Source organism: Heptranchias perlo, chromosome 31, assembly GCF_035084215.1.
Source record: "Heptranchias perlo isolate sHepPer1 chromosome 31, sHepPer1.hap1, whole genome shotgun sequence".
In the NCBI taxonomy this organism is placed as follows: domain Eukaryota; kingdom Metazoa; phylum Chordata; class Chondrichthyes; order Hexanchiformes; family Hexanchidae; genus Heptranchias; species Heptranchias perlo.
Window position 1 is genome coordinate 28,834,106 of NC_090355.1, and position 13,177 is coordinate 28,847,282.

Sequence of the window (13,177 nt, forward strand, 5' to 3'; positions counted from 1 at the left end):
AGGATAATACCAGAGGTCAGCTCTCCATACCCACCAGCAAATTAAGCAAAACCAAAAAAAGTCAGGCCAAATTTCCCACAAAGAAATGTTGTGGACATTTTATTATAGAGTGTAAAATGCAAGTGTCAGTAAAATAAAAGGGATACATCTCTTTAACATGCTGCACAGAGCTGTTTTTCTCATTTTAAACCAGTCGCACTTTCCAAAGTTAGACATCTCGAGCATTAATAGAAAAAAATCAGTACAATTTAAACGGAATGTCCAGTAAACTTCAGGTCATTAAAAACAGAACCGAAGTCCCCGGTTATCTACACTGTTAACTGTACAAAGGCAAATACTACAAGTTAAACAGCTTCAACTTAATAACATCCCTTTTTTAATCAACGTAATTTTTTGTTTCACATACGTAATTAATACTAGGATTCATTCACTTGCTAAACATAATCATACATATTAGATCACACCACGTAAGAATAAGAATTAAAAAATAGTCATTAGCATGGCTCGTGGAGACTTTGACGAGTCCATATTTGAGAGGTGTATACCAAACACAACCAACCTTTTTTGTATTTTTTTTTCATACTAAAAAATAAAACCTGTACTTTCATTTATTTGTCTCATCTTTTCTCATCAGGCAATTACACAGACAGGTGCAATCTAATCGCAGGACAGAACCAGAAAGTGTACGATCATCAAGTCTTTAGCACTTTGGGGGCCCCTTTCAGACATGCTTACAGTCCAGGATTTTTTTTGGGGGTGGGTGGTGGCAGGCTACAGTGCGAATGGTATTGTTCTTCCATTACATCCACATGCAGATGTGCACCCTGCTGCTGTTCAATTTTCATTCAACAATTACAAAATGTGCCTAGATTTGTTTTTTTTTATTTTTTATAATATTTTTAAATCCTCATCTTTGCCGACAGTCACCTACGTAAAACATGTATTTTGGAAAAAAGTATTAAATTATTATTCACAGTTCTCATTTTCAACTCCTTATAAAAAGAAGTTTCTGTTGTGCTAACTTCTTTTTTCTTCTTTCCCCCCTCCCTCCCCACACAGTAGAATTAATGGACCAGTACAAAAATTTACCAGTCCAACACAGTTTTGTATTTAGTGCCCACTCACATAGGGATGGAGGCACAGTTTCACAAAAGTGAGACATATTATATATATATATATATAATATATATTATATATATACTGTGGTCGTTAGTACCTTTCGGTCAGTACTGTACAAAACTCCAGACCGATACCTGTGACTCGTATGTTGCCATTACCGAGTACCAGGATATGCAGTACCAGCACCAGTATTCCTACCCATCTATCGCTGGGATGTATACAGTTCAACAATGCACCGTCTTTGAACCCCCACATCCACACTACTTTATACTTTTAAAAACTTAGCCTGTAGTGCTGCTGATGTAGGGGAGTAATCTTTTTTAAAAATTTTTTTTTAAAAAAAAACAGAACCACCATTCGCATTTTAGCCTGTCCATACCGTGGTGTTGATTTAAGGGTCCCCGAGTGTTCAATCCACAACATCTGCACCCCTCATGTTCACTATTACTCCATTAATGGTAAATCTAGAAAGTTATCGTAATAAGTATTTTTTTCTCTAGTGTTCAGAAACAAAAGTATAAGTTTTTCTTCTTCAAGGCGTCATAAATCTTTTCAACCTTTTATTAAAAAAGGCTCCACACCCATAAATGATTCAAATATCTTCACAAGGACGTCAAATTATTGATCCTGCAACAGAGAAAGAAAGACAGTGAATGTTAGAATGCATGTTAAGATTGCCAGGGCAGTAGAACAGGAGTATTGAGAAGGGTAGAAGCATTTGCTGTTGATTTACAGGAGAAAGTAAAAGGTTTTCCTCTTTTTCTGAAGGCACTCACTGTTGCTGGAGTATGGTTCCTTGGGCACAGCCGCTCTTCACTATCTTACCCAAGTGCTTATTCTTCATGGGGAGCCTTGACCTAGAGTGTTAGTCAGCATTACCATATTGGGGGCATCACAGCTCTATCCTATTCTCATCCAACATCTACACATATTTTCCACTGAATAGTGACCAGGAGCAAACCCTCAGGCTGGTCTTTTTTGTGTCCCTATTACACAGATGCTGAGGATAATTCTAGCACCCATACTATGGTCAGTTGAGATGGGCTAATTCAGCACAGGCCTGGGAGCTTCCTAACCTGCATGGCACAGTATCACACATGGCAATGCATTCACCCACAACCATAAAGTAAAAGTTACTGTTCTATTCCTTACATCAGTGCAGATAAATGTTTCTATATATTTAAAATTATGAAGGGGTTTGATAGGGTAGACGGAGAGAAAATGTTTCTGCTTGTGGGGGAATCCAAAACTAGGGGGGACAAATAAGATAGTCACTAATAAATCCAATAAGGAATTCAGGAGAAAGTTCTTTACCCAGGGAGAGGTTAGAATGTGGAACTTGCTATCACATGGAGTAGTTGAGGTGAATAGTATAGATAAGCACATGAGGGAGAAATGAATAGAAAGTTAGACTGATAGGGTGAGATAAAGATGGGTGAGGAGGATCACGTGGAGCATAAACCAGTTGGGCCAAATGGCCCATTTCCATGCTGTAAATTTTAGGGACTATAAATTTATGTTCTGTGGCTCAGGATTATGATTCAGTTAGTAGCTATGCCATTAAAGACCAGGAAGGTCTTAGGTTCAATCTCCGGTCTGTGCTGAGTTAGCCAGGGTAGTAATAAGGGTCGTTAACTGGCCTCAGCATCATCGGGTTAGGAAGGGGAAAGAAAACCACAGTCAGAGTTCATTCCTGATCACTAAGTAGTGAGCCCTGTGGCCTGAAGTGTGCGTGGACGCTGTGCAAGGACAGTGCTGGGTTTGGCTAAGGTGCTTGTTGACATTCACTGTGAAGACTACAAATGAATTACAGCTAATTGGATACGGTACTGGTGGATATCTGGCAACACCCGTGGAACCACACCCAAGCCAGGAAAGGAAGGGAGAACACTGACAAGAAAACAAGTATAACAATTCCATTCACTACAATGTAATTTAATTTATAACAATCAACTGCTTTACAAATAAAAGCTGTTTAAAACCTATATGTGGAAAGGAGAGGAAAGAAGAGAAGAATCGATAATCATAATGGAACCTGTCCACTTTCAGAAGTTAGACGCTGCATTAGGTAGCACAGTATTTTAGTACCCGATTCCCACAATCTTATAAAGATGGTTTTGCCCAGTAAATGAGATTAATAAAATCCCAATTTCCCTTGGTTGCCCAGTGGTTTGAAGGTTATTGACCGATTTCTTTGCTGCTACCCATGGGATTATAGTAAGTGATTCACCAGCTGGCTTCTGCCAGGGACACCTCAGTCTGGCAGCATTGTGCCTTTTCAATCCATTTGGAAGTGGCAATTTATATTCACATGCACTGGATAACGCAAACAACTTGCATTTATATAACATCTTTAACACGGTAAAATATCCCAAGGCGTTTCACAGGAGTGTTATCAAACAAAATGACACCGAGCCACGTAAAGAGATATTTGGACAGGTGACCAAAAGCTCGGTCAAAGAGGTAGGTTTGAAGGAGGAGACAGAGGCAGAGAGGCAGACAGGTTCAGGGAGGGAATTCCAGAACCTGGCGCCTAGGCAGCTGAAAATGCGGCCGCCAATGGCGCGGTGATGAAAAATCAGGAATGCATAAGAGGACAGGCAATCTGAGCAGTTGCCGGTAAATGCAGTCAATGCAAATATTGGAAAGCATTTTTAAACTTAGAGGAAAAAAAGGACTAATATGGACCCCAATACTTATTTTTACATTTGGCTTCACTTTTACCTTCCACCCCAATTTAATATCCCTATATCAACCAAGCTAAGAGAGAGTGTGTGAAGCCAACTGCTTCATACAATGCTCCTCAGTACTCGAGGTATCTCAGGACAGCCGTTTCCTCAGATTGCCCCTTCCCTCCTTGCAGGAAGTGCACTTTGGACTACCACATGGTGACCCAGCCAGGATTGGGGACTCAATGCCGTGAGGGATAACTGGCATTACTTGTGTCCCACCACTCCACAGTGGGTGTATTACTGTTCCAGGGCATTGTGCCACTCTACCAGCACCCTGGTAATTCTTAATCAGCACTACTTGCATACCTGATGACCAGGGGCCTGCCCTTGCTGTGTGGCCTGTCCATAGTACGCTGCCTGCTGTCGGTAATATTCTGCCCAGGCTGCACTGTAATCTGGTTGTGAGCTCTGCTGTGGAGTCCCGGGGGCAGTTCCTGTGGCCTGAGCTGATGAAGGGGGGAAAAAAGGCAACAGGATTATATCGAATTTCACACAAAAAGGCACCAAAATTGTAAAATTTAGCATGACAGATGTCACAATGAACTGGAGCATTGATTCAGCAAATTAGTCATTTTTTTCCTATTGAGTAGAAAGGAATAGAAACTAGGGAGGGTGGTGGGGGGTGGTAGGAAAAAGAAAGAGGGCAAAGGTGCTGTGAGCAATAACAAGTGAAGCAGGTGAGCAGTAATTTGCATTCTGCAACTTTACAGTGTAGAAACTTAGCAACAGGAATAGGCCATTTGTCCCACTGAGCCATCTGTCATTTTGTTAGCCACAGCAGGTGTCTCTATCTCATTTTCTCACCCTTCTTCTATATCCCAAGTATCTATCTCCCTTCCAAACACGATAATTGATGGCCACCACCCAGGCTTCAAACAATGCTGCTCAGTACTCTAGATACTGAATACCACCTCAGGACCACCGTTTCCTCAGACTTTCCCTACCCTGCGTGCAGGAAGTGAACTTGTAGCTGCCACACAGTGACACAGGTTTCAATGGTGAATGACATGCATTTCTGGTGACCCACCATTCCACAAGAAGCAACTGATTCTCCCTAGCCTCGATTCACTTTTAACTGACTTAGTTCAAATGTTATTTAAAATATATTGGGCATTTGTACTATACTTCCGAGCACCAAAGTAAAGAAATCATAAAACAAAAGCTTTCTAAAACCATCTTTAAAAAAGACTTGTATTTATGTAGCGCCTTTCATGACCTCGGGATGTCCCAAAGCACTTTGCAGCCAATTAAATACTTTTGAAGTGTAGTCACTGTTGTAAAGTAGGAAATGCAGCACACCACAAGTTCCCACAAACAGCAATACGACAATGACCAGGTAATCTGTTTTAGTTGTACAGGACACCTCTACAAAATAGTGCCGTGGGATTTTATTATTCGTTCATGGGATGTGGGCGTCGCTGGCATTTATGGCCCATCCCTAATTGCCCTTGAGAAGGTGGTGGTGAGCCGCCTTCTTGAACCGCTGCAGTCCGTGTGGTGAAGATTCTCCCACAGTGCTGTTAGGAAGGGAGTTCCAGGATTTTGATCCAGCGATGATGAAGGAACGGCGATATATTTCCAAGTCGGGATGGTGTGTGACTTGGAGGGGAACGTGCAGGTGGTGTTATTCCCATGTGCCTGCTGCTCGTCCTTCTAGGTGGTAGAGGTTGCGGGTTTGGGAGGTGCTGTCGAAGAAGCCTTGGCGAGTTGCTGCAGTGCATCCTGTGGATGGTACACACTGCAGCCACTGTGCGCCGGTGGTGAAGGGAGTGAATGTTTAGGGTGGTGGATGGGGTGCCAATCAAGCCGGCTGCTTTGTCCTGGATGGTTTTGCCCAGTAAATGAGTAATAAAATCCCAATTTCCCTTGGTTGCCCAGTGGTTTGAAGTTTGAGTGTTGTTGGAGCTGCACTCATCCAGGCAACTGGGGAGTATTCCATCACACTCCTGACTTGTGCCTTGTAGATGGTGGAGAGGCTTTGTGGAGTCAGGAGTTGAGTCACTCGTCACTGAATACCCAGCCTCTGACCTGGCTCTTGTAGCCGCAGTATTTATATGGCTGGTCCAGTTAAGTTTCTGGTCAATGGTGACCCCCAGGATGTTGATGGTGGGGGATTCGGCGATGGTAATGCCATTGAATGTCAAGGGGAGGTGGTTAGACTCTCTCTTGTTGGAGATGGTCATTGCCTGGCACGTGTCTGGCGTGAATGTTACTTGCCACTTATCAGCCCAAGCCTGGATGTTGTCCAGGTCTTGCTGCATGCGGGCTTGGACTGCTTCATTATTTGAGGGGTTGCGAATGGAACTGAACACTGTGCAATCAGCGAACATCCCCATTTCTGACTTGATGATGGATTTTACATCCACCTGAGGGGGTAGATAGGGCCTCAGTTTAATGCCTCAACCGAAAGACGGCACCGCCGACAGTGCAGCACTCCTTCAGTATTGCATTAGAGTGTCAGCCTAGATTTTGTGCTCAAGTCTCTGGAGTGGGACTTGAATGCATCACCTTCTGACTCAGGTGAGTGCGCTACCCACTGAGCCACGGCTGCCCCCGATATTTAGTGGATCCGGTTTAAGACTTTTCTCTGAGTCAGATTCCTAATTAGAGGGATTATAATTTGCAAAGAAAATTTGATGCCAAAGTTTGCACTGCAGTGACAAATGCAGCATTAAAAAAAATTACACATTTTGTGGTCAATTGAAACACTGTGGTAAATTAGATAAAATTCAGTCTTGTTCTGGACATGCAAGGAACATTTACTGCAGTTATATTGGTATGTATTTTGGTGAAAGGGGAAGGCATGGGAGAAGGGGAGAAACAGCTACCTGTGCTTCACTGGATTAGGTTTACTAGAGTTTATGATTATGCAGAACAGAATGTGGATTCTAAAACTACTGTGATCTCCATACACTATGCACAAGCAGCATATAATATCCTTGTAATGGCAAGTGGGAGTTGGAGATAATCGATTAATTTGAGTGGGCTTCTTGATGTTGGGGGCATAAATCAGAGTCCCACCCTCAGTTCCTGTGTAAGCAGCAGCAGCAACGCTGAAAGCAAGGGCCGAGGAAGGCTACCATCACAGTTCCTCGGAAAGACAGTGACACAGTCTTGCCACCACTTGCCTGTAGAGCTTTCCCAGCAACTGAGGGCATTGTTGGAGCCAGAAACAAAAGTTGAAATGTGAGTGCTTTTGAAAAATCACTAAAAACTATTAGTCTGGCTCCAATCTCCCAGCTACTAGGAAAGTTCTGTGAGGATGGTAAAATTGTTTGGGAGAATTCCAGTTAGTCAACTATATCCATATTCTTAGTGGCTCTTTCACCCTCCTACCCATTAACCGCTAACTGCACTGTAAATACGGCAAAATTCAGTATTTGCAGAAACACTCTGCTCCACCCTTTAAATGTCCTATTCATTATGGGTCAGTTTTGACTGGTGCAAAGATCCTTAATAACTTTCAAACACAAAAGACCTTTTGGGTATATGGTAGGGAAGAAAACAGAAGACCCCAATCCCTCCAACTAATCTTTTCATCAGCACTTTATTCCGATCCTTTTGTTCCATGCTCATACTGTAGCAGTTATCCAATCAATTTCATTAAATTTATGTTCTTTCCTCTTTTTTTCCCACCCTCCTCTTCCCCTCCCCCCACAGATGTCATGCATATGTGGATATTGAATTACATCCATGGATTGACATCAATTTTGATAGACAAGTATTTCCTTTCTTCAAAATCAAAGCAAGAACAATAATCATGGGGAAGTGCAGACACTAACCCGTCAACTATTTGCACCATTTTTGCTGGTGACTGAAGTGAGCCTAGTTTAAACATACTGGACCATTTTGGCTCAGCTACTTAACAGGAAGAGCACATGCAAATTAATCAGAGGCTATCGGGAGTGAGAGGCCTGTCGAAACCCTTTCATGCCACTCCTGAAACACCTCATTTTCTTCGTACTTATTTTGATGCAAACTTCTAAGCAGAGGTGCACATAAAATAGGGAAATCAGGGAATGAGTATAATAGACTTATACCATGTGTGCTATATAGTTAGAGATTTAACATCGGACACCAGAACAAATTAATGTGCGACACCCAGTCTAATCGCCCAGAAATGGAGCAATTTCCTCAATTCCTAGCAGAGTTTGAGTAGAAGCTTTTAATATTTTACAATAGCTTGCAAGGCTATGGGGAAAGAGTGGGGGAGTGAGGCTAATTGGATATCTCTTTCAAAGAGCTGGCACAGACACGATAGACCGAATGACCTCCTTCTGTGCTGTATCATTCTATGATATCACGCCTTTAATGTAGAAAAACAAGGTGCTTCAGAGGCGTAATCAGACAAAAATGGTCGCCGAAACAAGAGAGATATGGGGGGGGGTGACCAAATGCTTGGTCAAAAAGGTGGGTTTTAAGCAAGGTCTTAAAGGAGGCGAGGGGGTGGAGATGCAGGGGTTCAGGGAAAGAAATCTAGCACGCAGGGCCTAAACGGCTGAAGGCCAATGGTGGGGTTGGGGGAATGCACGAGGCCAGAATCAGAGGAATGGAGTAATGGGAGGGGATTATAGAGCTGGTGGAGATTACAGAGATAGGGAGGGACAACAACATCATGAAGGAAGGGATTTAAATACATGGAGGAGAATTTTAAATTGAAGTTGGGGGAGTGGTATGTCAGTAAGGACAGGAGTTCTGGGTGAGTGGGACTTGGTATGGGTAGCACACAGGCAGCCGAGCTTTGGGTGATTTGAAGTTTAGAGAGCATGGGAAGCCAGCCAGGAGAACAACGAATAGTCAAGTCTGGTGGTGACAAGTGCTTGGATGGAAGTTTCAGAAGATAGGCTGAGGAAGGGGCAGAAGCAGGCAACAATGCAGAGATGGAAGTCGGCGATCTTTGTGATGGAGTGGGTGCAGAGTCGGAAGCTCTGTTCGGGGTCGAATTGAATGTTGAGGTTGCGAACAGTCTGGTTTGACCTGGGACAATGGCAGGGGAGGGGGCTGGAATTGGTGGCTAAGGTTATAGTTTGTGTTGGGGGCCAAAGATGATGGAAAAATTTTTTAAGATTCTTATAATTTATGAAATGCCAACCTCATCGAGAAGTGACTATCTTCTTGTGTATCTAATAAACTGTAGATTTCCAAAAAGGTGCAAAAAGATGATAAATGGATGAACTTAGTGAATGTCTACTCAGAAATTCCACAAGAAATTACAAGTAGTTCCAAATTTCTCATTTTCAATTATATGGTGGTGCAGTCGTGAAAAATATGCTTTTTGCTGATGACACCATCCGCAGAGTGGTTATACCAACCCCCTTAAACACAACTGGTGGTCAAATCACTGCCGACCGGGACAAAACTGGATTGTGGGGGGGGGGGCGGGGGGGGACAAACAGAGCGCTATGTATGGTGCCGAGACCAATTTGGTAACTGAGTGTGATGGGTCAAAACTAGGGCACTAATTGTGGCATGGCAAGCTTTGGGGAAACAATTTATAGATTAGGCATGGCAAAAATTTCATAAGTCGTGGAAATCATAGTAAAAATCATGAGAAGGTTTTGAGGGGCCATGGCTCTGATCTTTTTGCTGGTGTTCCTGAGTGGGGTACTACGGAGGGCTGTGTAAAGTACTGGCTGCTATGTCTGAAATCTGGAGAATAGAGTTGCTTGAGATGCTATCGTGTTTGTTGGTGGTGGGGCAGGGATGTACCAGTTGGGGGTCTTTGCCACTTGGGATAGGGGGAAGAGGTGGGGTAGGGGGAAGAGGTGGGGCATGGGTTGATACAGAGATCACATTTAGCAGTTTACTGGTGTTCCAGGTAGACCCAGTTTAAGGATGGAAGGATAGGGAGCTGTACTTTTACCACATACGTTCTTCCTGAAGGTGCTGGATTTCCTTGCTTCCTGGCAAATCTGAGATAAGCTCTGTCTGTTGTGTGAGGGATGTATCATTTTCAACATGGATTTGAAGTAGATATTTTGGGGTGCGTTTATGCTTGGACCCATTTAATCTCCAGGTTCAATCTCTGTACACAATGCTCCGTAATATGAATTACACTGCCCTAAACGAGCACCATGATTGAGACATGCTCAATTTATAAAATTCCACTCAGTAACACAGATCTGCCGGCTGGGATTTTGCATGTCGAGCGTTTTCTGTTTGCAGCACTCATCCAAGCTGAGAGATTCAAATTACAACAACTTGCATTATAGAGCGCCTTTAACGTAGTAAAATGCCCCAAGGTGCTTCACAGGAGTGTTATCAAAGGAGTAGTGTACAGGGATGGAATGTAAAAATTCTGAGAGGATCAAAATTAAAAATACACCAAAAGCATTCCAATCCAATTGGTGTTAACTCACCCTCACATGCAACAGAAATAGTCTACTTCATAAGTGCCAAAGAAAAGGAAGATAGAAATAATTGGAGGGTAAAAAAACAGAACCAGATTGAAAATCACCAGATCCATTACAAAGGTACAACCTCAGTCATGATGTTGCTCCACCTCCATTACATTTATTGAACTCCTCGGTTTGGTAATTATAGCTGCTCTGTATTAAGACAAACAACTAGCAGAGGGGTCTGGAAAATCTTCTGGGACACACAACAAACTTGCATTTGAGGACATACAGCACTGTATGTCCTCAGATGTCCCAATGTGCTTCACAGCCAATTAATTACTTTTCAAGTGTAGTCACTGGCAAGTTAGCAACATCCCTCAAACAGCAAGTGAGATGAATGTTTTTTTTAAGCTGGTGTTGCTTGAGGGAGGAATGTTGGCCAGAATGCCAGGAGAACGCCCTACTCTTCATCCAATATCATGGGATCTTTTACACCCTTCGTTTTAATGTCTCATCCAAAAGACGGCAATGCAGTACTTTTTGCGTATGCCACTGAAGTGTCAGCCGAGATTATGGCTCAAGTACATAGCGAGGCTTACGGTGAACGTGTTACCAACTGAGCCAAGTTGACAATTGCCTCAGTTGGTATTACTCTTGCATCTGGTACTTCAAGAAAGTTCAGTACCCACCAGCAGTTTTGCTGTTCTACAATACCTTCATCTGCCCTCTAATAGAATATTGTATTTCCGCTCAACAGGACACAAAGAAAAGCCATCATTGCTCAACTAAATCCATGCAAGGGGATAAGAGGATGATTTGCCTCACACCAGGATCACTACATTAAAAAGAGACGTGACTGGGCAGTTAGTTCTCTAAGGTTATGAGTGTGAGCACCGCTGGTGCTTAAGTGAGACCTTCACAACCTTCTGCATCAATTCAAAAAGTCCACACACAATACCAGCTGCAGAGTTTCATGCACTGTTTCTGCAGGTGGAACACTCTCTTCTAGACAGTATCACTCCCTGCAATTCTATCCCCTGTATTCAGAAACTTCAATGCGAAGTTAACCATCATTTGCTGAACCAGGGTCACTGAGACAAGCATTAGCCTATAAGAAATCTATTGATTTGTTAGTACCTGCTGCTGGATATGCTACATGCTGCTTTCCAATCATCCCTCCAAATGAAAAAACTGTAAATATGTAGTTATTAAAACTAACCTGCACCTTCAGAGGCAAAGTACGATAACATCAACTACCTGTTAGTTTATAATGAAACAGTTCTAAAGACAGATCATAAGAATGTACCTTGCGATTATTCCATTTTACAAATACAAATCCTCTATTATTCACCTAGTTATTTCCTGCTTTTTGAACTCCCATTCCTGCTATTTTCTCTTCATGCAATACTCGTTGCTAATTTAGATTTTCTGTTACAGCTGTTAAGTTTTGTAGTCAGTTTATTCTTCACCAGCTTATGCCTGCTGTCCTCCAATCATTTATTTAGCCTCTTGCTCTTCAGTTCTTCCTGCACTGATCCTTTTCCAGCAACTTACCTCAATCTCTCTGAAAATCTACAACCGATGAACATATTTTAATGTATTTGGCTATTCCGCCCAGATTTGATCCCATATTCTAGTGCTTGCGTGGTTGACAAGTAACCAGCAGCACAGACTCTGCTCTTCACTCATTATAAAATGTGTGCAAGTCATTTAAAAGCTTACCCTAGTCAAATCTGAAGTCCCATCCATCCAGATAATTAGATTGTTCATCAGCGCGATTGCATATTTATACCCAAACTATTCATTTCATATACCTGCCAGCAGGTTAGGTTGTTAGAAGATAAGATTTTAATAGTAAGTCACACAATATATGATGTTAAAAAAAATGGTAACAATCAGTTCATACCCATTTGATGCACATCTGAGCCCCTTAGTAGAGATAGCTAAGTAACAAGCCTTACAGGATAATAAAACATGGAGATAATTTTATACCAGATGTTTCCATTCAGCGAAGTGACAGTGTTACAACAGATGAAGCGCTCTGCTGGTAATGAGGTCACAACCCACCGATGGTTCATGGGGATTACATTTATGAACAGCATAATAGCCAACTGCCTGTGCTAACAGCTACAATTCAACAATGGCTCTATTGTAAATGAACATACTACCCTTAAACAGTAATCTGAAATAGAGGACACAGCAACAATGAAGTACAATACTATTTTCCCTGGTTCAATCATTCCCTCCCACCCTCCCCACCCCCATAGATGGAGCTCTAACCTGTGTTCCACACGGGGGCGGGCTCCTTAACTCCTCCAAGTGGAATAACCTGCACGTCTCAAGGCCCTCTATGCTGTGAAAAGGCAAGTCAGCAGCTCTATGACGCTTTAAAAAGAAACTATTAAGTACAAACAGTATGTCAAAAGTTTCGCAAAATGTTGGATGGCTTGTTACTCCCATCCAGTTGGAGCAATGTTAGATGATGCACTCGGATACTTTGTCAATGGCTCCAGGGAATCCTGGTTCAGCACGTGTCATGGCTATAATTATAGCATACAAGGTGGCAAGTAATCCAGGTCATCCTATTCCAGAGAGCTACCATCATAGCTTAAACTTAAATTCACCATCCAATTTTGTTTGTATGTTATTTTGGGACCATGTGAAACAGCCAGTTGTTCCACACCAGCTTGTGCACTGAGCACAAAGCTTGCACTCAGGCTGTTAAAATGACTGGAGCAGAAAACCACAAATTGCATTCTACAGGTGTTTAAACTAGGCCATAAAATGGTTTCAAAATGCAGCCCAGAATGGCAGATTTAAGGGAGAGAAATGCTTGTGCAATACACTTAGTGCAGAGTCAGTGACTCCCAAGGGTTGTGAATGTATTAATCACAAAATAAAGGCAGTTAACAGATTAGCACTTACAAATGAACCACGGGCAAGGGACAGAACTTCACAAAGGTAAAGCATCACACTAGGCAGAACAGA

At 42.5% G+C, this 13,177-nt stretch overlaps 1 protein-coding gene across 7 annotated transcripts in view; it reads right to left on the minus strand.

Moving 5' to 3' along the window:
* Positions 1-61: 61 nt before the first annotated feature.
* fubp3 (far upstream element (FUSE) binding protein 3) overlaps positions 62-13,177 on the minus strand; it is a 92,739-nt gene continuing 79,623 nt past the window's right edge. For 6 of the 7 annotated variants that reach the window (XM_067969842.1, XM_067969845.1, XM_067969844.1 and 3 more), the window contains 2 exons: positions 4,158-4,297; positions 62-1,746 (listed from right to left, as the gene is read on the minus strand). In XM_067969842.1, the coding sequence (XP_067825943.1) occupies positions 1,738-1,746; positions 4,158-4,297 (149 nt within the window). In that variant the 3' untranslated portion in view covers positions 62-1,737. The remainder of the gene's footprint in view (positions 1,747-4,157; positions 4,298-13,177) is intronic. The other variant, XM_067969847.1, reaches the window with a different exon arrangement.